Consider the following 23,651-nt stretch of genomic DNA (forward strand, 5'->3'; position numbering starts at 1 on the left):
CAGCTCAAACATGCATTATAGTCTGGTGCTAGGATAAGCCCTGTCCGGGAACCGCCCCTTAATGTTGGAATTTGTGTTTAGGATAATGCCATACCTTCCCAGCTGGAAATGAATGAGCTCTGGTGCACAAGGTCACAGCTCAGTGTTCAGCAGTGGATCATGTGTATCCCTGTATTGACGAGAGTTGTGGGAAGTTTAACGTATACATCCGTATACTTCCTGACTTTCGGCAGTGCTCATTGTGTTTTCTAGAAAGCATTCAAATGTAGTCAAATGTGTTTCTTGAATGCATTTATTCACATTTGCATTTCCCAAACACAAATGGAAAAAGCTTCTAAGAAGTTTACACATGATAAATATTGAGAATTCAAGTTTGGTGTTAATTGACGTTTTTGCCATTTAAAGGAAAACACCACCGTCTTTCAATATTTTACTATGTTCTTACCTCAACTTAGACATATTAATAAATAACTATCTTTTTTCAATGCGTGCACTTAATCTTTGTACAGCACGTCGTAAATGTGTTAGCATTTAGCCTAGCTCCATTCATTCATTAGGATCCAAACAGGGATGAATTTAGAAGCCACCAAACACTTCCATGTTTTCCCTATTTAAAGACTGCTACATGAGTAGTTCCACAAGTAAGTATGGTGGCACAAAATAAAACGCAGCGTTTTTTTTAAGCAGATAAAAAATGAGAACTATATTGTATGGCGGAAGAGCAGCGCAGTAACATCATCACTCTTGACTACTCCCCTTCTCGCTCAAACTTTTTTGAAGAGGAAAAAAACATATATAAATCGCACTGGACTATACGTCACGTTTATTAAGAAAATGATTTCACAAAATCCAAGTCGAAGAACAGACATTCTGGAAAGGCAAGTTATTCAACTAAACAATAGCACAGAACAGCAGGCTGAATAGTTGTCCGTACACGTTAAAGTAACATAAACAGTTATTTACACGATACACAATAGCATACAGAACATACGTGGGAGGCTGAATAGGCAAAATTAACACGACAAGCCAAATCAAGTTCAAAAAGGTCCCGAAGTTATTCCGCATCACTAAATCCATTGAATTACATAAATACAGGAGCAGCATAGAGTGGACTCATGCGATTGTAGACGTTAATGGTTTCTCTTAGTTCATATTAAATCATTTTGACGTATAAGTCGCACCTGACATTAACTTCCAGGACCCGCCAAACTATGAAAAAAGTGCCCCTTATAGTCTGGAAAATAGGGTAGTTCTCTTTTTTATCCGCTTAAAAAATCGCCACCATACGTACTCGTGTAACTTCTCATGTAACAGTCTTTAAATAGGGAAAACATGGAAGTGTTTGGTGGCTAAATACTACTAAGCATAGGGCTAAATAGGGCTGCACGATAAATCGCATGAGATATCACGCGCATCTCTTCAGTAATGCCGGTTCCTTGATTAGTATTAAATTGCCATCAGCTGCTTTCAGATGGAGCGGCATTAACTGCACAGAGCCGTAGTTCCCTGACAAGCTGGGCGATATCGCATACATATCACAGGCGATACGTCCTCGATAATTAAGGCGAAATTGCCCGATTGTTTGTGAACTACAGCTCTGTGTAGTAAATGCCGCTCCACCTGAAAGCTGCTGATGGCGATTTAATACTAATCAAGGAATCGGCATTACTGACGAGATGCGCATGACAATCACATGCGATTTATCGTGCAGCCCTACTTCTAAATTCATCCCTGTTTGGATCCTAAGGAATGAATGGGGTTAGGCTAAATGCTAACACATTCACGACACACTGTACAAAGATTAAGTGCATGCATTGAATAAAGATAGGGATGTATTTATTCATCTGAGTTGAGGTAAAAAATATTAAAATATAAAAAAATGTGGGAGATTTGGATTGCAGATGATCAACAGACAGTACATAAATTGGTTTATCTTAATTGTCAAATATTGTGTTCTGTAATTTTAAAGCTAAGTCCTGTACATTTTTCCTCATAATTTACTAACTAAGCAGTACACATTCAAAAGTGCAGAGTTTGAAATGTTTTTATTCATTTCATGCCATATTAATTTCATGTCATCTTCATATCAACAGTAAGGCTTTGTAAAACGAATAAGAATGTAAATGTTATATATATATTTTAATACAGAATCCGTTTCATATCTTATTCTAATAGTAGACTTTTTTATGCATTTCTGGAAAGACAGTTGAAGAATTCTTCTTAAAATCTCGTTTACCTTGTTGTTGGACCTGTCTATATAACCTTGTTTATCCTGAATAATCATAACGGGGCTAATTTGGTAGTTATGCAGTAAAGGTACAATGGCACGCTTGATGATCAGTTTGAAAGGTCTCAGAAGTTACAGCTAATTCCAAATATACTTCAGGTGAATTTTGTGGTCACGTGTAGGACTGTGATGCTGGCAGTATTTTACGACTACGATGGTATTGCACCAATTCACCACAGTGGTGCGTATGGCACGTGGGCATTGATGCATATAGGCTTATATATAATGCATACGGTACATATGTTTTGAAATATAAAAATGTAAATTTCGGTGGATGCATGAGCTGAGTCCCAGAGCACGCACGGGATCTGCACCTATGTGTATGTTTATTGTAGCACTTCCATCCATTAAACAACACACGGTTCAAGTGAGGAACTGTATTGGGGGTTTAATATTTCCAGCTGCGCTTAAAATGCGACCTGATGATGTACTTGTCACACAGATTGCTACTTTTTTGCAACCTTATGTGACCAAGAGAGAATATCTTACCTCATTAAGACATCTTGCTGGGCGAGATTTAATTTTCATAGTTTGTGACGTGCACACCAACCGTCACCAGCCTTAGTCACATGCTCTGTGAAAAGCACACTGTTTGAAAAGTATTTGTTGAAATGAGCCCCTCCCACATGTGCACATCTCAGTGACTCATTGTCACACAATTCAATGTCACTGAAAATCTTTTATTGCGTTTTCTGCTCTTTTGCAATGCCTCTTTTCAGCGCCATACTGAGGTCTCAGTGTGATATCTTAAATGAATTATATTTATTGGAAAATAGTTGGCCACACCTAGCTGTAATGTAAATGTGTTTATCTAGTACTTAAATAGGGAAGTTTTACCCTTTGATCAAAGTTGAACCTTTGTTCAACTTTCTGATTATTACTTTATCAAGAAAGGTATAGGATAACGGTGATGTTTGTTTGCATGTTCTCATGTGTATGACATCTTAAGTAACACTGATTAGAAACCAGGGTAAGTGTGTAGTGGTGATTATATAATTTGTAGTGATTTAAGATCTGAGTTGGTAATTAAATGATTGTAGGTTCAAACCCACAAGAGTTGATCTATGTGGGTCTCTGTATTATGTTCACAAAAGTTGCTCGGGCTAAAAGGGGAAATGTTGATGGATCATTCAGCATTCTACAGCATTCTACTACAACGTTTTTCTTGGTCCCTCCCATGTACATATGACAATCTGAGACCCCCAAACCTCTATATCCATCTTTCCTTTTGATTTTGCCGTTTTGTTGATAAGCACGTTGAGCAAAGCTTGCATGCACTTAGAGGGGTTTGCAGTGAAAGACAGTCATATTTGTTAAATACCAATGAAATGACTAAAGTGACATTTGTGTGACATTGAATTTAATTACTGACTACTTATTTACTGGAAAACATTTTTTGTTGCCATTAAAGTGGAATTGCTAAACCTAAACATAAGAGCCTGATAAAAAAAAGCCTATACTTATTTACAAGAATAAATCTTAAATGCACATGTGAAAGGGTTTTGCATCTGAGCTCTTTATTTTAACTACCTTATCTTTGCATATGATAAAAATATATTTTTATATAGGGGCGGTTTCCCAGACAAGGATTTGCTAAGGCCAGGACTAGGTCTTTGTTTAATTAGGAAATATAACTTGTTTTAACAAACATGCCTTACTAAAACCATTACTTGTGTGCATTTCAAGGCAAAACAAATTACTTGTCAGTGCAAGTTGTTTTCAGTTTAAACAGCTCTTACATTTATTTTAGTCTAGTACTAGTTTAATCCCTGTCTGGGAAACCGCCCCATAATATTATTAGTGGAAAATTTTACCCTGAAGCACATCAGATCCCACGCCCCCCTGAACTCTGGCTCCCCCTAAGAGGGCACAGACTCCAGGTTGTGAACCACTGTTTTACGATACTGTTCCAGTACAAGAGGTTAATGTTAACTGCACCACTGGCTTATTACTTCTTCTTATTCTTTTCCTCCACTGATACCACAGAGGCTTTCCATCAGGATGTGTGGAAATCACAATAGGCTGAAAATAGCAGTCCAGGGATGATTATTCTCAGAGAAACTGTGCGGGAGGGGTCAGTTTTTAATGAAGATTATGGAGAGGCACATCGTAGCGCTCTCAAAGCATTGCTTTTTGTGGGGCTGGATTGTTTTGCTTCGTGAGGAGCCCACGCGTGCCCTGTCAAGCAGAGCCGAGGTGCAGGAAAGCGAGGGGGCTGTGTTAAGCACACTGCTGATAGAGAAATTCACAGATTTACAATAGAAAGAAAATGAACTCGGAGACTCTGAGAGCGAGAGTTTGATTAGTGAGGTCGACGTGCAAGTTTCATTTAGATTTTATCTTTTTTTAGCACTAATGTTACCCTGTTGGAGGTTTAAAGGGATTTATTTAGAAACACATTCTGATGGATTTAGTTTGCTGTGCTTTAGCAAGTTAATAGAAACCGCTTGAATGGTAGAGCATTGCATTATGATCCCTTGGAAAAGCACATGCTGATATAAAAATGTATGAATTAAATGCACAGTAAACCGCTTTGATCCGCCAAATATGCATCAAGTAGTCTGTATATAATGTTTAGTTTAACTCAAGAAGTTGCTTCTCATTTCAGTCTTTATTATTAGTTCTTATTCAACTTTTTGGGGCTGTTTAAAGGTAATTAAGTAGTAAAGTGTGTGTGTTTTGTGTTGTCTTGAGTAGCACATGGTTTTGTTTTACTTTGCACAAGCTGTGTATGGTTGAAATGACTGTGTGTATCCTGTCAAGTGTTGTTTGCTGTGCAAGAAGACACAAGAACATTGTCGGTATTCCAGACAAGCTCTCATTGAGTCACCATTACACTTTACTGTGGCATTCCCCTCCATTGTACTTCCATATTAGGTTGAAGAACGCAGCTGTTGTCATTGAGTCCTAATAAGTTTTCGGCTCTTGCTGTTGACATTTTTCAGTTTTACCACCTCGCATCTCTTTAGTGCCAGAGGCTGCTGTTTTCAAGAGCTGTTGCATGAACTCATTCCTGGCTGTCATTCCTGGCAGGTGTTATTCAACATACTTTGCTTTGCCCTCTCTCTCTCGCACATGGGTATATATAGTTGTGTAAGAAACATCACTTCTGTTTAGTATTAATAATTGCAAAATTGATTCTTCTGGAACCAAATGATTTTCATGAATAACAGTTGGACATGCTTTGTGCTGCGTGCATGCTTCGTCCATTTTGAAAATATTCTGACACTTTTTCTGCATGCCGCTGCTGAATATATTGCTAAAAGAAATGGCTTGTTTCGCGAGTTGTGAGTTTACTGTCAATGAGTGGCTGTGGGTGGGGCTTTATCAGTGTGACATCACATTAACGAGAATCAAAACAGCATGTCTAATGAGACTGCTTTGGTTTAATTGGGATTAAAAAAGAAAGAGTGGGTGGATTTATTTTTTTATTGTACAGTGGTTGTGTTCACACTGTCAACTAGGGCTGGGTATAGACCTTTCTCACAACTTCCGTATTTATGACAGGAACTACGCAATCGTCGCGGAAATCTACTTCCTCCGCAGTCAAGGCAATGTAAAAAGCCGTATCTGTTCCATCAATTCCCTGTTGATGGTGAAGGTATACAGAAGTGGATTCAGGCTATCCGGCGAGACTTATATGTCGTTTTAGTTAACAGTTCAGTAACAGTTATACTCGCTCTCTACTTACCTAGAAATTTATTGACAAATTCTTCATGGAAAGAGTTTTCCTCCATTAGTTGTGTCACATCAGCAAATGTAATATTTGGCAAATCCGTTAACGAAGTTTTGTAGACTCTTTGATCCATTTTAAACTTGCCCGGGTTTATGTTTTTCTAGTGTGTTGACGCTTGACAGGAACTCCGCTTACACGACGATTACGTATTTCCGGTTACTGTGAGAGAGGTCTATTGATTCAGATGTTCCAGATCGATTCGATTTTGATTCACAAGCTATCAAATCGATTTCGATTCTCGGTAGAATTTTCGATTCCAGTTCTCGGGTAGGTTTTTATACTCGATTCTCGATTCAACTCAATGAATATAGATTTAATACAAATACTATATTAATAAAAAAGAACAGTGATCAGCAGTTTACAAATGGGTAATTAATAAAAAGAAATTAAAAGCCACAACACGTCTTGCTTGCAAAATCTAAAATGCTTCCATACCTCCGTTCAATGTTTGCGGAAATAAATATGAAAAAAAATTATTCTGCTCTTTGAGAGTAGATTTTTAATCGACCACGTTTTAAAAAACGATTAATCGTTCACACCAGCTGCGTTTGAGGTGCAAATTCACGTCTAGTTTGCCGCTTGAAGATTTTAAGTTTACTCGCTTCATTCGCATGTGAAATTCTAGTCATTGAGACATTCATACGGAAATTTGCGTCATGGGAGGGGCTTCTGCAAATCTGCTCGCTTTCTGTAATCACGTCACTACTACAGCAAGCTTCTGATTGGTTAATGCGGCATGTTTTTCCGTTAACATTTTTCCCACGGCAACGCTTAATTCGCGCGAACGAGGCGAAATAGCGTCTACTGCGCTTAACGCCTCATTCGCGCCGCGAGACCTCCAGACGCCCATCAACGCGTCTTCACATTGACTTAACATTGACATCACTTGCGCTTGATGCGTCTACCGCGGCTGGTCTGAACGCAGCATTAGGTCCTTGTAAAAGTGGATTTTGCATAATAGGTGCCTTTTTAAAATGTCAGACCTAATGATTCTAATCCCTGTTTTTATATAGTTGTGTTTTATGTGTACGTCATGGTTTTTATCTCCTATATTTCTGTGATATGCTGACAGTTAACAGAGATAGGTAATCCAATCGAAGCACATGGCTAATGGAGCCCAGGCACTATTTTTGGCAGTTCGGCAACCAAAATGGAAACAGAACAGAGCAGCAGTGATGTCAGCAGAACCAGAAGGGGCTTTCATCTTTAACACTAGACAACTCGCTGTGATTCACCAGGACTAAACCTGAGCTGAGAGACACGGTCACAGAGGGATAAGAGCTGGACAGAGGGAGATGTGCAGGGACTCTAAACAGATGGCTCATCTACTTCCCAACAGGGTAGTTAGGTTGGCATGGTGACTGTAGGTTTAGGAAGGGAATTGCAGTGCATTTCCATAACCGCCATTAGGATCTGGATTCAGATCAGGATAAGGATCAGAGGTCTGGATTTGAATGGAAGAATTTTGCACTCCATACCAGAAGGTTAGGGTAACGCCTATTAAAGTGAATGAATAGTGTTGGGGACAAACTGTTGTTTAACTGAGGTTATAATTTCGATGAAGCTGCTGGTTAAAGCTGTGGTAAGGTCACAATTGGTTTTGCTTCAGCCAACATATGTAACATGCGGTCAAAATGTTTCATTTTGTTCTGTCTAGTTTTGTTTGCATATACAATTCTGCTCACAGGTTTACATACCTAAGAATCCTAAATTTGAATACATATCATTTAAATAATCAGATATTTGGGTATGTTTAGCAAAGCAAAGTTTTTTGTATTAGTAAGGTTTGTCCTAAGCTGTAAAGCTTCCCTCTGTTTTGCACAAAATTTTCAGGTCCTTTTGGTTCCTTGCTTTCCTTACGCTGCATGTTTGAATTCTTCTCACAGCAGCTCAGTGTTGCACAACTCATGCACAACTCTTACTAAAGGCTGCAAACAGTCATTGAAGCTCAAGGAGCTCACTTATATTACAAACTAAGGGTTTATACTGTGTACTTTTTAACAGAATCATTTGTAAACAATTAAATATGAAAAGTGCTTTACCCCATGACTTACTCACCCTCAAGCCATCTGAAATGCATATGTCCATCATCTTTCAGATGAACACAATTTAAGTTATAGAAAATATAATACAATTTATATAATACAATTATAATTTTAAAATACAATTTCAGTTGTAGAAAATGTCTGGCTCTTCCTAGCTTTATAACGGTAGAAAACAGGGTCCATGACTTTCAAGCCTAGTAAAAGTGTATCCATCCTTCACAGACGATATCCACTAATGGCTTCAGGGGGCTAATAAAGGCTTTCTGAAGGTAATAATTGTGATTTTGTAATAAGTAATATCCATATTTAAAACTCTTTATACCACAGAGATGTTGAACACTTGATTTAGATTGAAAAATGTTTTACAGGTATGCATTAATTTTCCATAAACGCGCACCTGACCTGTCAAATGTCTTAAAAAAACCCACAAGAGCAATGTCTTAGTAATATTTGCGGTATAAGTGAAATAATTTATTTTCTTGTAATTCATCGGTCCATCGTCAATTATTCCTTACATAAACTGTAATAACTAGCTTTGAGGAACCAAAGATGTTCTTTCTATCCACTCCAAAAATTTGGACCCATAATGGGTAAATATTGGACAGAACACATGCTGGGTTAAAATGACCCAATGTTGGTTTGTTGTTATGCAACCGAGGATTATAATTACCCAACAGTTGGGTTAAAACAACCTAGCATTGGGTCAATTTTAACCCAGTGGTGTGTTCTGTCCAATATTTACCCATTATGGGTCAAAAATAAAGTAGAGTGTGGCATAGCTGTGAATATTTGTGAACCTTTTAAAGGGATAGTTCACCCAAAAATGAAAATTCTGTCATTTTCTCATCTTCATGTTGTTCTAAACATGCATGAATTTTCTGTTCCTATTGACTTCCATAGGAAAACAAATATTATAGAATATTATTGTGATAAATGATGGAGATGATACTTTGATAAGGGATGGCATGCACACAGTTGACGGTACCCATTAAATTCCATCATATTTGTTTTTCCTACTATGGAAGTCAATGGTTAGAATTAGCTGTGTGCTTACCATCATTTATCAAAATATCTTTTGTGCTCATCAGAAAAAAGAAACTACAGGTTTGGAACAACATGAGGAAGAGAAAATTATGACAGAATTTAAATTTTTGTGTGAACTATCCTTTTAATTACCTTTTTAAGTGTATAATTTCACTGAAAAAAAAACTTTTTTTAAACAGGCAAGAGTTATGTTAAATAATAGGGGAGTGTAAAGATACAAGCACTGTATTTGGTGCCTGTCTAGTGTCCTTGTAGAAGAACCCAGATTTTCCCACTGAGATACAGCATTTTGCTTATCCTGCACTTTCTGTTTCTCACTAACTGGCAGAGAAGGAAAAGTGACTCATTCATCGGTTCCCGAGAATCGAGTTCATACCCCTACCCCTCTAAACCACCACCTTTCCTGTTTGTTCTATTCATACCACTGTCCCGAAACAATTCACCCACACATCATATGACCAACGAAGTGATCTTGTCACACAATGACTCTAAATATTTCCTTTCTGTCTGCATTTTCTTTTTCAGTTATTCATAGTTCATTTCTGCTTGGCCTCATCACAATTATGGGTTTGTATGAATGAACTGGTTGGCATTAATTTAGAGAGATGTGTTATGCGGGCTGAGTTAACACACTGAGGGCCAGATTTACTAACAGCTTGCGCCAGCACCAACCTTTGGCGATAAAAAAAAAAACTACTGATTGGATTTAGTAAAGACGTAAAGATTTGCACTAAAAAGGATTAACATATTTTAACGTAGGAGTTTCCTTCAGACACAAAATTTATAGATGGTTTAACTGGCTACAACATAAACAAACAGCTTTTGTTGCCCAAGCATAAGTTCCGATAGACGTCCGCAAAGAATCTATAACTGCCGAGTCCCTCTAGAGTAGATTATTGCTTACAACAAGCAAAATAAATAAATAAATTACCATGTAGCTAAAGCGTATCAACTATTAAGGTGCATTCACATTAAAAGCGACTTTGTCGCTGTGTGTCGCTCGGCTCTTTCAAAGGAGGCGTTTCTAAATGTGGTTGTCATAAACAATCAGTAACGTCCACTTTGATAAGAGGCGAATGATGTGAACCCCGCTGCTTCATTCTCATTGGTGGTCGCTCCCAAAAGTCGCTCATAATTTGCATAAAGTTAAACATTTCTCAACTTTGTCCCACGACTGGACACATCCCATCCAGTCGCCAATGGTGACTGTCGCTCGTGTCGCCGGAAGTCGCCAAGCTTCTATTGAAATCAATGAGATCGCGTCGCTCTGCTACTGCTAGTCGCTGCTAGTCTGAATGCAGCTTTACACTGAGCTAACGTTACTGGGATAAAATGAATGTATACAATTTTAGCTGCAGATCCTTGAATTTTCGCCTGGCTGCCGAACCGCTGTTTGCACATTCTAATTCATGTTTGCCATCTCCTTGTCTTTACGAAACCGATTTTTTATTTATTTTGACAAGTGTTTGTTCCAGAGGTCAGAGGTTTAGTAGTTAGATTGCGTATTACAACCAACAGCTCACCCCTCAATTTCAAAATGCATTTGTTAGCTGCCACAGGACGCCACAGGACAAACATGTGGTCATCTGAAACAAAGTAGGGTGGAAATGCGCTCTGTACAACAGTGTGTTTGTTTACGGCTACTGTAGAAACATGACGCCAACTTCCATGTCAGCAGACCTGCGGTGTATGTAGATAAAAACAGCTCATTCTAAAGTACACTGTAAATTTTTTTTGTAGAAATGACAGTATTTCTGGCAGCTGGTTGCCAATAATACTGTAATACAGTTTATTACTGTGTAACAAAAACAAAGTTCATTGTCTAAGGTCTTTATACACCACTGATAGTATAGTTTTGCAGATTATATTGCATTTCTGTTAATAGATCCTTCGAAAAGTTACACAATGCACCTTTGAGGATGAAGGTTGAAGTTGTAAGATCTTCAGAGAAGGAAGGAGAAGACATTACAAAAAGAGGGTGGAGCCGTTTCCTGAGTAGAGTTGATAAAACTGCTGCAGTCAGATGCAGCTCTGCCCTGTTGCTTGTTTACTGTGCGTGTCAAAAAGAAACATGTTGTGATTGTGAACTGAGCTCTCAGTGTCCCATTAGTCTTGACCCCTCCATTTTTTCTTTACAAGGCCATGTGTTAAAAGCAAATGTCTTTGTTCACACACACACTCTTCCAATGACCTCTTATCGCTGTAAACTCATTTAGTAATTTTCATGTGTGTATGTTTATGGTTTTAGTTTTTTCAAGATTATTTTAAATCTCAACATCCTGTTCCTCCTTGTCCAATATAAAAGGCAACAATGTTGAAAATTTTTACATGCGCATCAATAATGTGATTATTTTTAATAATCAGAGTAAAGACTTACAGTATGGGTAATTTATAGTCGTGCTTAGGTTCTACACCATAGCTACATGGCTGTGCGTAGCCTGACGCGCAACTCGCCAAAAATGTAACAACATATCCATTCTACGTGTACAGGACGCACTGTGATTGGTCCACCAGAACCCCTCTCGCCAGGTTAAATAAATCTGCATTGCATTTCTTCATGGGCATTTCTGCTTGCAATGATAAGAACAAAGTTGGACCAAGTTGAAAGGTGATTTAACCCAAACTGCAACAAAAATTGCTGATTTTCCTCCATCACTGCTGGCCTTCTCAAATCATACACAACAATCTGCTGCTTCCTCTTCGTTTGTGGGTTTACTGGCCAAGCTGCTGCTGCTGTTTTGGCTGTTGCACTACTTCTGTGGGTTACACGCGTGTATACTGCCTACTGTGTTTTCCGGACCATAAGTCGCACTTTTTTTATAGTTTGGCGGGTCCTGGAACTTCTAGTCAAAATTATTTCATATGAACCAAGAGAAAGCATTACCGTCTACAGCCGCGAGAGTCCACTCTGTGCTGCTCCTGTATTTATGTAATTTAATGGATTCAGTAATGCAGAATGACTTCGGGACCTTTGTGAACTTGATTTGGCTTGTTGTGTTAATTTAGCCTATTTAGCCTCCCAGGTATGTTTGATGTGCTATTGTGTAAATAACTGTTTATGTTACTTTAACATATACGGACACCAGCCTGCTGTTCTGTGCTATTGTTTAGTTGAATAACTTGCCTTTCCAGATTAAATGTCCGTTCTTCGGCTTGGATTTTGTTAAATCATTTTCTAAATCAGGGCTCCAGACTAACTTTTTTCACTAGGAGCTAGGGTTGTTGCGGTGACAGAATTTTCCCACCGGTTAATCAGCGCGTGACAAACCCGGTTTTACCGGTTTCACCGGGTGGGAGGGGCTTATAAATGCACAGAAGTGCGCATTTTACTTTCACTTTTGAGTTAGATGCAACTGTTGTTTAAATCCAGCGCTTGCGTACGCTGCGTTAAATCGCGTATGAATTTGCGTGCAAATGTGAGTGCAACAGCTGGTTTAAGTGCTTGAGTCAATGTGCGCAGGTACTTCTGACAGAAACCCGCCAGTCCCAAGCAGAGCAACCGGCTATTCCTCCATAAAGCGCTGCTTGAATGATGGGTTTATTATTATTCTTAATGAAAAACACAACAACAAAACGATCTCGCCTATATTAAACATACGTATCTTATAACATCATATGTATCTTATAACAAAAACGAGTAAGCACGCGGCTTCTGCCATCGTCTGCTCGCCGCAGTCTGACAGGAATGAAATCTGACACCCGCAGCCGCTGCTGTGATGACGCGCGTTCAGCTCCGCTGGATTCAGCCAGCAGACACATTCAGTTGTAAGTGTTTGCTCTCTCTAACGAAACTAAATGATTTAATTACAAGAAAATATCAAAACGACGGTGAAAGACGGTGGGCAAGTGATCTAACCGGTGAGAGGCTGAAGCACCGGTAATCACCGTTTCACCGACTATCACAACAAGCCTACTAGGAGCACTGTGGCCCCAACTAAACATTTTAGGGGCGCAACCAGAAAATTTAGGGGCACACACCGTAAATCAACATGCTAACTAGAGGCACAGAGGGATGTGTTTGCAAATATGGTAGCACAGGTTTGACACATTTCCTCCTTTTGCAGCCACTCTTCATCCACATTTCTTGCAAACTGGATATCCATCTTTAAGGACAACCCGTGCTCGTTTTTGGGATACCCAAAGTATTCCCATACTGCAGATTTTAACTTTTTCCCAGTGGGAGATAGAGGTTAGAATTTGTGGTCTCTGGCTCTTAAATTTTCTCTGCTGTACACTAACGAGTGGCGTCTAGCAGTCACGTGAAATGAAGTTGCATATGCGCAGTAGCGCAGGTGAGATCTCCTTTATTATAATTTTTTCCATAACCGGTAATAAGCAAATGTTAACAGTATGATAACCGTACATGTTAATATCATGGTATACCGTCATAGCGGTATACCGTTACAACCCTAATGCTAACCAAATATTCACATTTCTACCAATTTCCACTGTATTACTAATAAACACTTTAATGATAGATGCAGAAAGTACAATGTGCTGTTTTCAAATTCAGTGTCACATCACAAAAAAAATGGTTAAATTTACTGGTCGCACATGTGCGACTGGATGTAAAATTCAGTGGCACACTCTAAAATTTTGGTGGCAGTCTGGAGCCCTGTAAATAACGATGCTAGCGTCTGCATGTATAATTGCATGTTGACATGGACGATAAAGCAGAAGTTGCGATGCATACCCTACGGTGTCGACCTATGCAGAACTATAATGAGCACTTTAGTCAGGGTAAAATGTTTACATGACTCCAGCAAACCTCTTCACTCCTGTTTACATGTAATTTTCATTGTTCTTGGGAGGGAAAACCCCCTAATGTCATGTTTAAGATGAATCTCTGTGTAATGTGCAAGACAAAAGCTTATGCACGCTTCAGGTAGTGTGGAATAGATACGACTAAAGTGTTTACGTGCCCGTCTATTGCTGTTTATTAAACTGCATACTCCACATGTTTTAGTATGATGGTGCTTGCTGGCTGCCATTATGAGCTCAGTTGCATTGTTTTGATCAAAATGTTGTGTTTACTGGAGGTAAAGTGTAATTTAAATATTTTCAAAATCTCATAATCACGTTATGAAGGTGCATGATAGCGTAGTGACTATATACAGTAGTTCTAGGCAGTTTTATTTAATGCTCTGGTGGGCAACCTTAACCCTCTGGGGTCCGACCATTTTAGGACACTGGCAGAGGTTCTGACATGCTCTTACATTTGGTCTTTTTTCAGTTGCTTTAAAACATATTAATGGCAAGTGTCTCATACCACTGCGTTCAGCACAAACTGGGCTAAAATATTATATGAGCTACATGTATGTACATGTTTGTATTTTTGAGAGAAAAATGTTTATGCGTGGTTTTTGAACTCACTGATATAAGTCCACAAAACCCATACTAAACATGTTTTAACAAGACTTTTCTAAACAGAAATGATGTGAAAATCATCCTGCCTACTCATTCACATAAAACAATATATTGATTTAGAAATTGTAAGACACTTTTTGTTTAGAGAGGCCGTATGCGAGAAGGATTGATTGACAGCTAGCAAACAAAAACTCGCATAATGAGCTAGGAGGGAACTACAGTAAAGAATGTGAGGACAAATGTAAACATGTTTGTTTGAGGTTTATTAAGAAGTTAACAATATAATAAAAATATAAATGAAGGTCAGTAGGACATTTTCAGTTTATTTGGAAACAAACCCTGTTCAAAAACTTAACTTGTATAAACTAAGAAACTGATACACAACAGAGCTGCTCATGTTACCATATAACTTAATGTCAAAAAAGTGTGAATATGTTTTTCCACTTCATAGTTTTGTACTGATGAGAGGGATGCAGACCTGTAAGAGAGTTATAAACAGCTGTTAGCATAAATTGTCCACAGAAATACCCTTATATACATAACTGATGGGTAAATAATATCACTGATAGCACTACATTCAGATAAACTATCATGTTCATAAATTCAGAACATCTCAGATAAACATCTGCAGTGATTAGTTTTATAAAAGCTGTTTTCAGATGACTGTTTTCAGATGCCGATCGCCTGATCATATAGTTTCTGTTGTTAACGCGTTTATGTAAGCGCGTATGAACTTTAAAAACACATTGCATATGGCGACCACGTGCGCGAGCTCGCGTCTCCGCTTAAACAACGCGGCGCTCATAAAAAACGGCGTCACGTGTAAAGCGCATTGTATGGAATTGCATTGCATGTAAACAATATATGGAATCATATTACAGCACACACTTAAAAGAGCCTGCATTGCAGGCTCACTGAAAGTTTCCATGAAGGATATGAAAGTAAATTACTGTGTCTAACACTGTATAGCATGTAACATATATCCGCCATTACATGAGATCACGTGTCCTCGTTTGTAAACAATGCGAAAGCTTTTCAATCCGAAGCGTGCAGTCTGCTGAGGTCGCTTATGTAGGCTGAAATGCACAAGCCATACCCATATTACATGATAGCAAATATAAATGAGGATAAATAAGTTACTCACTTCAGAAATATATCCTCCTCCAGTGTGTCTTCCATTGTTCTTCTTCTTGGGTAAGGTTAAAGATAAACGCTTCTCTTCCACAATGTCCAGACATAAATTAAGATATTCCTCACATGTGTGTATAAAGTTTATCATCCAAAAAATATGGTCAAGTCTTTAAAACTTTACGCTTTGTTTGTTATGGTTTGAACTGCTCCTCTGTTCATTACCATGTCAACAGCCTGTGGGCGTGACCGCATTAGAGATAATAAGCTCAGCCAGGAAAAACGGTACTCTCTTTACTTCAATGCAGATTATATAAAGAGGAAATATTTGTTTTCACTTATAATTAGCTTGTTTAAAAGTAGACATTTCAGGCTTTCTTTGGATATGCGTATCATGTTTTTGTGACTATTCACGGAGTTTCAATTGATTTTTGTAACGTGTTTTGAGAGGCAGCTGGCGGAGACAAAAATGTCTGGATGCACACGCTGTTTATTTTCTTTATTTGACAAAAACACAAAGATCTGTTGTTATTGTGAATGTACACATATTAAAGAAGACCCTTTACGGTTTCAAATGATGTCAAACATGTAAGTGTATGATTATTAAACAGCAGTAAACAGTTCAGTCTTCAGGTGAAGCAGTTATCAACAGGAGTCCACAGAAACGTGTAAGTGTATTTGATTTTAGACTTGTGAAGTTTTAGCGCAGTGTCGTTGCTAAGAAACGCTCTCTTGTTTACCTTTGTCTCACGTGCTGCAATCCGCGTTTGTTCTCGCGTGTCCTCGCGTGCTTTAGCGTATTACAGTAAATACAGTAGTAGTTTCGGCCATTAACTTGTTGTTGATTGTTTTCGGGCGTGGCCTGCTGAGTTTCAGCCCACATTTGAAGCACTTATAAAAACAGTCAGTCCACCGCGGCAGCGGTCGCGTGCAGCCCTCGTCGTGTGAAGACCGAAGAGTGTAAAGACCATCGACTCTACCTGCGCGACTCCACCGAGCAGGGACACCGACTGGGCACTTAAGTATTGCACTTTTTGTACTAACTTTTTCTATTTATCTATATAGCACTCTTTTTCCTCTCTTGTACATTTCCTATTCTTATAATTTTACTATGTGCTTTCAAATCTCTACTGTCATTACAACTCGTAAATATGTTGTATCACGTCGCCGTGGGAGAAATATTAATAACCTCCGCACTCTCCCACCTTCCACTATTGCCTCACTCTCTCTTCCCATTGGCTTATGGAACTGCCAATCTGCTGTCAACAAAGCAGATTTCATTACTGCCATTGCCTCACATTCTGGCCTTTCTGTTTTAGCACTTACTGAGACATGGATTAAACCAGAGGACACTGCCACTCCGGCTGCCCTCTCCAACAACTACACTTTCTCACACAGTCCTCGCACAACAGGAAGGGGTGGAGGAACTGGTCTGCTCATCCCAAAGGACTGGAAATTCCAACAGCAAACCCCCTCATGTGACAGCAACTCTTTCGAATCGCATATTGTTACTATCATCCACCCTACTAAAATGCATTTTTTAGTTATCTATCGCCCCCCAGGTCAACTTGGACACTTCTTGGAGGAGTTAGACGTACTTTTGTCTTCATTCCCTGAGGATGGTACTCCTTTAGTAGTACTTGGTGACTTCAATATCCACCTGGAGAAACCACAGGCAGCTGACTTCAACACCCTGACTGCGTCGTTTGACCTCAAGCGAGTCCCTACTTCACCAACACACAGGTCTGGTAATCTTTTAGATCTTATCTACACACGCTGTTGTTCCACCTACCACACCCAGGTCACCCCACTTCACACATCTGATCACTTCCTAATTACTCTCGACCTCGACCTGACTCCCCCTGTCGCTACATACGATCCCCCATTGGTCACGTTCAGGCGCAACCTGCGCACGCTCTCTCCCTCCCGCTTATCCTCTGCGATTGTTTCCACGCTGCCCGCTTCCAGCCAACTCTCTCTGTTAGATACTGACAATGCCACTGACACACTTTGTTCCACTCTTACATCCTGCTTAGACACATTATGCCCTCTGACATCTGGACCGGCCCGGGTCACACCTCCTGCTCCTTGGCTAACTGAGGTTCTCCGTGAGCATCGCTCCACACTCAGGGCTACAGAGAGGAAGTGGCGCAGATCGAATGATCCTTCTGATCTCTGCCTCTATCAGTCTCTTCTTGCCTCCTTCTCCAAGGATGTCTCCTCTGCAAAGACCCTATACTACCATTCAAAGATTAACAACTCACCTGACTCTCACACTCTCTTCAAGACCTTCTCTACCCTTCTTTGTCCCCCTGCCCCTCCACCTTCGTCCGACCTAACGGCTGATGATTTTGCTTCCTTCTTTGTGAAAAAAACTAAAACAATTAGCAGTCAGTTCTCCGAGCCGCCGCTTCTTGCGCATTCTCAAATCCCTGAGACATGCTCCCTTCCCTCCTTCTCTCTCCTATCCGAAGCAGATGTTTCCAAGGTCTTGGCTTCTAATCATCCGACTACCTGCCCGCTAGATCCCATACCCACCCATCTCCTCCAGGCCATCTCTCCGTCTGTTATTCCTGCTCTCACTCACATTATCAATTCATCCCTTTCCACTGGCACCTTCCCTGTAGTATTTAAAGAGGCCCGGATAACCCCGTTGCTGAAGAAACCCACTCTCAATCCTGCTATGCTAGAGAACTACAGACCCGTTTCTCTTCTTCCCTTCATTTCCAAGACTCTTGAACGCATTGTGTTCAACCAGCTCTCCACTTTCTTCACACAAAATAACCTCCTGGATACCAATCAGTCTGGCTTTTCCTACCACTGCTATGCAGACGACACTCATCTTCACTTGTCGTTCCACCCTGATGATCCTACGGTTTCTGCCCGCATATCGGCATGCCTGAGGGACATCTCACTCTGGATGAAGAATCACCATCTCCAGCTTAACCTTGCGAAAACAGAACTGCTTGTCTTATCATCTGAACCAAAGATTCAGCACAACTTTTCCATTCAGCTAGGTTCCTCGACCATCACGCCTTCCAAGACGGCCAAAAACCTGGGAGTGGTCATTGATGATCGGCTTAGCTTCACGGAGCATGTTGCCAGCACTGCTCGCTCTTGTAGATTCATCCTCTACAATATTAGGAAAATTAGACCTTTCCTAGATGAGCATGCTACGCAGGTCCTGGTCCAAGCTCTTGTCCTGTCCAGGCTGGACTACTGCAATGCGCTACTGGCAGGACTTCCAGCCTGCACGACCAAACCCTTACAGATGATTCAGAACGCAGCGGCAAGAGTGGTCTTCAATGAGCCAAAGAGGGCGCACGTCACTCCTCTCTTTGTCAAGTTACACTGGCTTCCTATAGCAGCCCGCATCAAATTTAAGGCTCTGCTCCTGGCCTTTAAAACCACCACTGGGTCAGCACCCCCTTACCTTCGCTTGCTTATAGAGCCTTATGTACCCTCTCGATCACTGCGCTCTGCCACCGAGCGACGACTTGTGGTACCATCCCAAAAAGGGAAGAAAACACTAACGCGTACCTTCTCAGGAACTGTCCCACAACTGTGGAATGATCTGCCGGTCGTGACACGATCAGCTGACACTGTAGCTGTCTTTAACCTCTTGAAAAGCACCCCCATTCTGGCCCGAAACCATGAAAATACCTACTTTCACTAAAAGGGCTGTTTTTACTAAACCATTTATAGTATAAGCATAACTGTGGTATCATTAGATAGAAGACACTTTGAGCTTCGTTTTCCATGTTTCAAAATTATTTTAAGATAAAAAAAAGTTAGAGAGGCTGAAGTACATTGTAATAAATTTTTTTTGCATAACATCTTTTTTAACACTAAAAATCTTAATGATAAATATATGTGTGAAACCTAGAAATGCAATGAGGCCAAAGCCACAAGTCTAAAGAAGTTATATTTCACGTTTGAAGTCAATAGACCCAAAATGAGGTTCTTGCAAGAGTTTTTGTAAGACTAGTGCCAGTCAGCCACAAAATAAAAGTCTTTTGTTTACATGCATACACGTTCGTTCTTTTTATTGTTTATCCTTATATAAGCGTATAAAATGCCGTATCCACACCAGGAAATAAAACTTCACACAAAGATCGTTGAATTCGTGTTCTAATTGGCTACACGTTCTGTCTATCAATATTTTCCATGAAGTCATTGGAGGAACGCGCGAGTCAGATGACGTCACGATATTAGACAGCGCTGTTTGGATATTATGTATTATACTCCCGCCTACTTGTACAATCAAGTTTGAGCGCTGGTTTTGAACGCGAGTGTGCTCTCATATACAAGTGTTACGATGTAAATAGTCCTCAGATTGTATATTATAATCTATTACAAGACGTGCATCTGAAATCTGATGTAAACAATGGAAAATATATCCATATTTCACGGATTATACGCATTTGTGGACAACAGTGGTCATTGGATGTACTTTGTTGGAGAGTTTTTATGGGTTATTCACACATCTGAAACAGACTGGATTCGATTCGCGTTCCTTATACCAGCACAAAGGTAAGGAGTCAGTTTATATTATGCATATATTATGCATCTGGACTTCTGTAATAAAATACTATATTTATGATACTAGAGCAATTTAATCTCAAAACGGACACCATACACTGATGCTAAACCCTTAGACCTTTTAAACGATGTATAGTAGTGTTATTATTATTCTTGTTTGTACACAGTAGGCTATATATATATTGTTAGCAGCATTAAAAAAAACTGACGTCCTTCCGTCCGCGAGCTAGTGCGCGTCGAGAGGTTAAGACTCAGCTAAAAACCCATCTCTTCCACCATTACCTAACTTCCTAATTACAGATTTACTATCTTTATTTAGTTACCCTTCTCTTTATCTCTTTCTCTATCTACCTTCCTCTTTATCTAAAAAATAAAATAAAAAATAAAACATTACTAACATACCCTTGGCTATGTATATTGTGTTGGACTTGATGAGACTATTTCCAGTGCACTTATGTATTGCTGTTCTTATGTTGCCATAATTGCTTCTATTGTTTACCTCACTTGTAAGTCGCTTTGGACAAAAGCGTCTGCTAAATGACTAAATGTAAATGTAAATGTAAATTAATGATGGAGTATTTTAAGTTGATCTGCCATGATAAGGAGAAAACACGTCAAAACGCGGCGCCGCGTTTTTGGACCCCAGGGGGTTAAAATCCACTTAAAGTCAGATTTATTTTTATTTTTGACACATTTTTGATCTTAGTCAATGTAATGTTTCAGTAGAATTTAACACATAAAATTTGTTTAGCTTTTAAACAAACGTTGCCCTTTGTTGGTGCTGCCAACCCCTCTTGTTTTTCAGTGCCTTCCTTTTGCCCATATTTTAGGAATAGATTGATCGATTAAATAAATTCCCATCATAATAATAGATTGCAAGCATAAAATGGGTCAAAAATGTGACTTTTTGAGGTTTAACTGGTGTCATGACCCATCAATGACATTATATACACTAGCTCATGTTCCAGTCATAGACCTGCACTACATTTTTGCTCTTTGATTCATATTTTATAACAAAGGTTTGAAAGTCTGCTTTTTCACCATGTTGCAGGGCTTAAGCAGCTTTGTTTTACTCTTGCCAGTGTGGTTGCCTGTGGACTTTCATCTGCAGCGCTTTGAAGTGCTGCTCTTCATTACTTCTCAAGGCAGAACAAAGCCAATCCCTCTGCAGTCCTCCTGGTCTCTGTGCTTTTTGACAGGTTAACTTGACAATGGAGGTTATCTGTGACAGAGAGTGTTTTTTTCTTGCTTAAAACATTTTTGTACTCCTCTCCCAAGGGTGGAGAGTGCAAGAAAATCTTGTCTTCTGTCCAAACTCCGTATATATTGAAATAAATGTATCTGTCTTTTATTTAGTTGCTTTTATGTTAAGAGGCTTATAGTGCATCCAGTGTATGTTTGATCAATTTGTATTTGGATATTGAACCTGTTACCTTGGCGTGACTAGCACCATGCTCTACCAGTTAAGCAACAAAAACCCTGAGTGAAGAGATGTTTTACTTTTGTCGAGGAATCAAAGAACAGACTTGTGTTCTAGTGAAGACCTGTCCTGCCCGATCAACCTTTGTGAGAATTGAGACGTTCTGCAATCTTTCTGTTGGTTCCGTGACCTTCTTGACATATTTAAACTAAATTGAACATTGCAAATGATGAACATACCATTATTTACATTTTCAACAAAAATATTATTGCATGTTGTTTCATTTTGTCATTTTTAAATGCATAAATGAAAGTAAAATATAGGTTTATTATTTTAAAAATGCCACAAGATTATATGAGCTTTGTCAATTAAACATACATTTGAATGTAAATTTAAGCAATACATGCATTTCCCATGTTTATACCTTAATTTTTACAAGCAAATGCTTACTTTTACCAGCCCTTTTAACTGAAAATATAAATGATGATCCTCTTAGCTCAGCTGAACCAATAATAATAACACTTAATACACAATAAGACTTAATGTGAATAACAGACACAAATGATACATTCATGAAACCAAAAATAGCTCCATATGTGTACCCAAAATGAATTAAAGGGGTGCGCGGGGTGTGTAAGATACATGTCATATTAATCAGTGTCTTGTTAACTAACATAGCATCGTTTTTTAAATATTTTGACCCAGCGGGGTTAATTGTAACGCTGTGTTACAACTAACCACTCAGCACTGACGATATGAAGACCCCTAACGTTAGCGAATTCTTGCCGTTGTTTTAAATAGGCTACACACGAATAATTGCTTGTTGCCAACAAAATAAATGTGCCTGTCTTATCAAAATCATGTATCAAATCTATTTTTGTTCATATCTTTAATATTGATTGAATAAGGTCACGTCAAAGATTGAAATCATAATGAAATGAATGGCTAAAATCAGACTTTGATGCTCATTATCTCAGAATTTGATTTTGAAACTGTAGGTTATTACAGACTGGGTCACATATAAAAACAAATTGTCATAATTGTGCTGCTTTTTCTCACATATTTCGACATTTGTATCCATTTATAATTGAACTATTGTTAGAAAAGGGCTGGATGAATGAATACAGTGTGGATACCTGTCAATTATAGACAGATATATAAACAATATCAGAACAGATATAGACAGAATAGTATTGAAATATTTGCCTGCAAACTTAATTTTTAACAAGTGTTACAACTAACCCCCTGCCTGTTACAATTAACCCCACCTATAGGGTAGGTTGTAACATTTGCACTTCTGTCACGTTTGGTGTAATTGTCCAAGAATGGTAATTAATAGAAACAAACTTCAAATGTTCATTTGTAGTAGAGATGTGTGTGTCTGTGTGTGTGTTGCTTGTGTAAAAATATAATTAATCAAACTCAAATATTTTTTGAATGATTTAGTCAAAACCAAAAAGCTTTAGGTTGTGCCCCGCTCTCCCCTATAACATGTTTGACTCGATACTTGAGAGCCAGTGGCACATTTCAGAAATATTTGTGGTTTATACATGTGCATTGTGCCAAAATATTAGGCTTGTTAGGCCTTTACTAATACTATGGTCACTTTAAAATAGTTTATTTTATGTGCCTTATCTTATGCTTGATACATCAGTGCATGTAAATATGAAATTAAACGATTTCTTGCAACAGCATATTATACTTATTTGCATGCAAATATCATTTATCTTTCTTATTAATATTAAATATGCCATTTCATGTTGGCTTCCATAATACTTATTTTAATATGATTACTTGGATTTAAGGGCAATTTTGACTAATTTCTTTTATTTAAGTGATGTTAAATCTACCCAGTACCTTCAGTACCAGTAAAAAGCAGGTCTTTCTGGCATATCCTGCTTGGACTATAAGTTGTAATTTTTGGCAAACTTTCAATTTCTAAAAATATAGGGGTCATGTTATTTTGGTGATACAACATTGTGCATCTAGGCAATGTCGGTTTTGTTAGCCTGTAAAGGAATACAGAAGGAACAACAGAATTTTAAAATCAGTTCAGTGTTGGATTATAGTTATTTTTCTTGT

The 23,651-nt window shown here is 38.8% G+C and overlaps 2 protein-coding genes across 2 annotated transcripts in view; both read left to right on the top strand.

Annotated features, from left to right (window-relative positions):
- mgat4a (alpha-1,3-mannosyl-glycoprotein 4-beta-N-acetylglucosaminyltransferase A) overlaps window positions 1–23,651 on the top strand; it is a 72,895-nt gene that overhangs the window by 1,672 nt on the left and 47,572 nt on the right. The window lies entirely within an intron of this gene.
- LOC141280848 (uncharacterized) lies at window positions 16,719–19,283 on the top strand. The gene has a single exon (XM_073812011.1). It carries the CDS (start codon window positions 16,719–16,721, stop codon window positions 19,281–19,283), a length of 2,565 nt encoding a protein of 854 aa, XP_073668112.1.

This window comes from Paramisgurnus dabryanus, chromosome 15 (assembly GCF_030506205.2).
Source record: "Paramisgurnus dabryanus chromosome 15, PD_genome_1.1, whole genome shotgun sequence".
Classification (NCBI taxonomy): Eukaryota; Metazoa; Chordata; class Actinopteri; order Cypriniformes; family Cobitidae; genus Paramisgurnus; species Paramisgurnus dabryanus.

What these genes read in the sequence shown, in the direction of transcription:
- LOC141280848 (XM_073812011.1), top strand. Translation starts at nt 16,719, where the DNA reads ATGTGCTTTCAAATCTCTACTGTCATTACAACTCGTAAATATGTTGTA.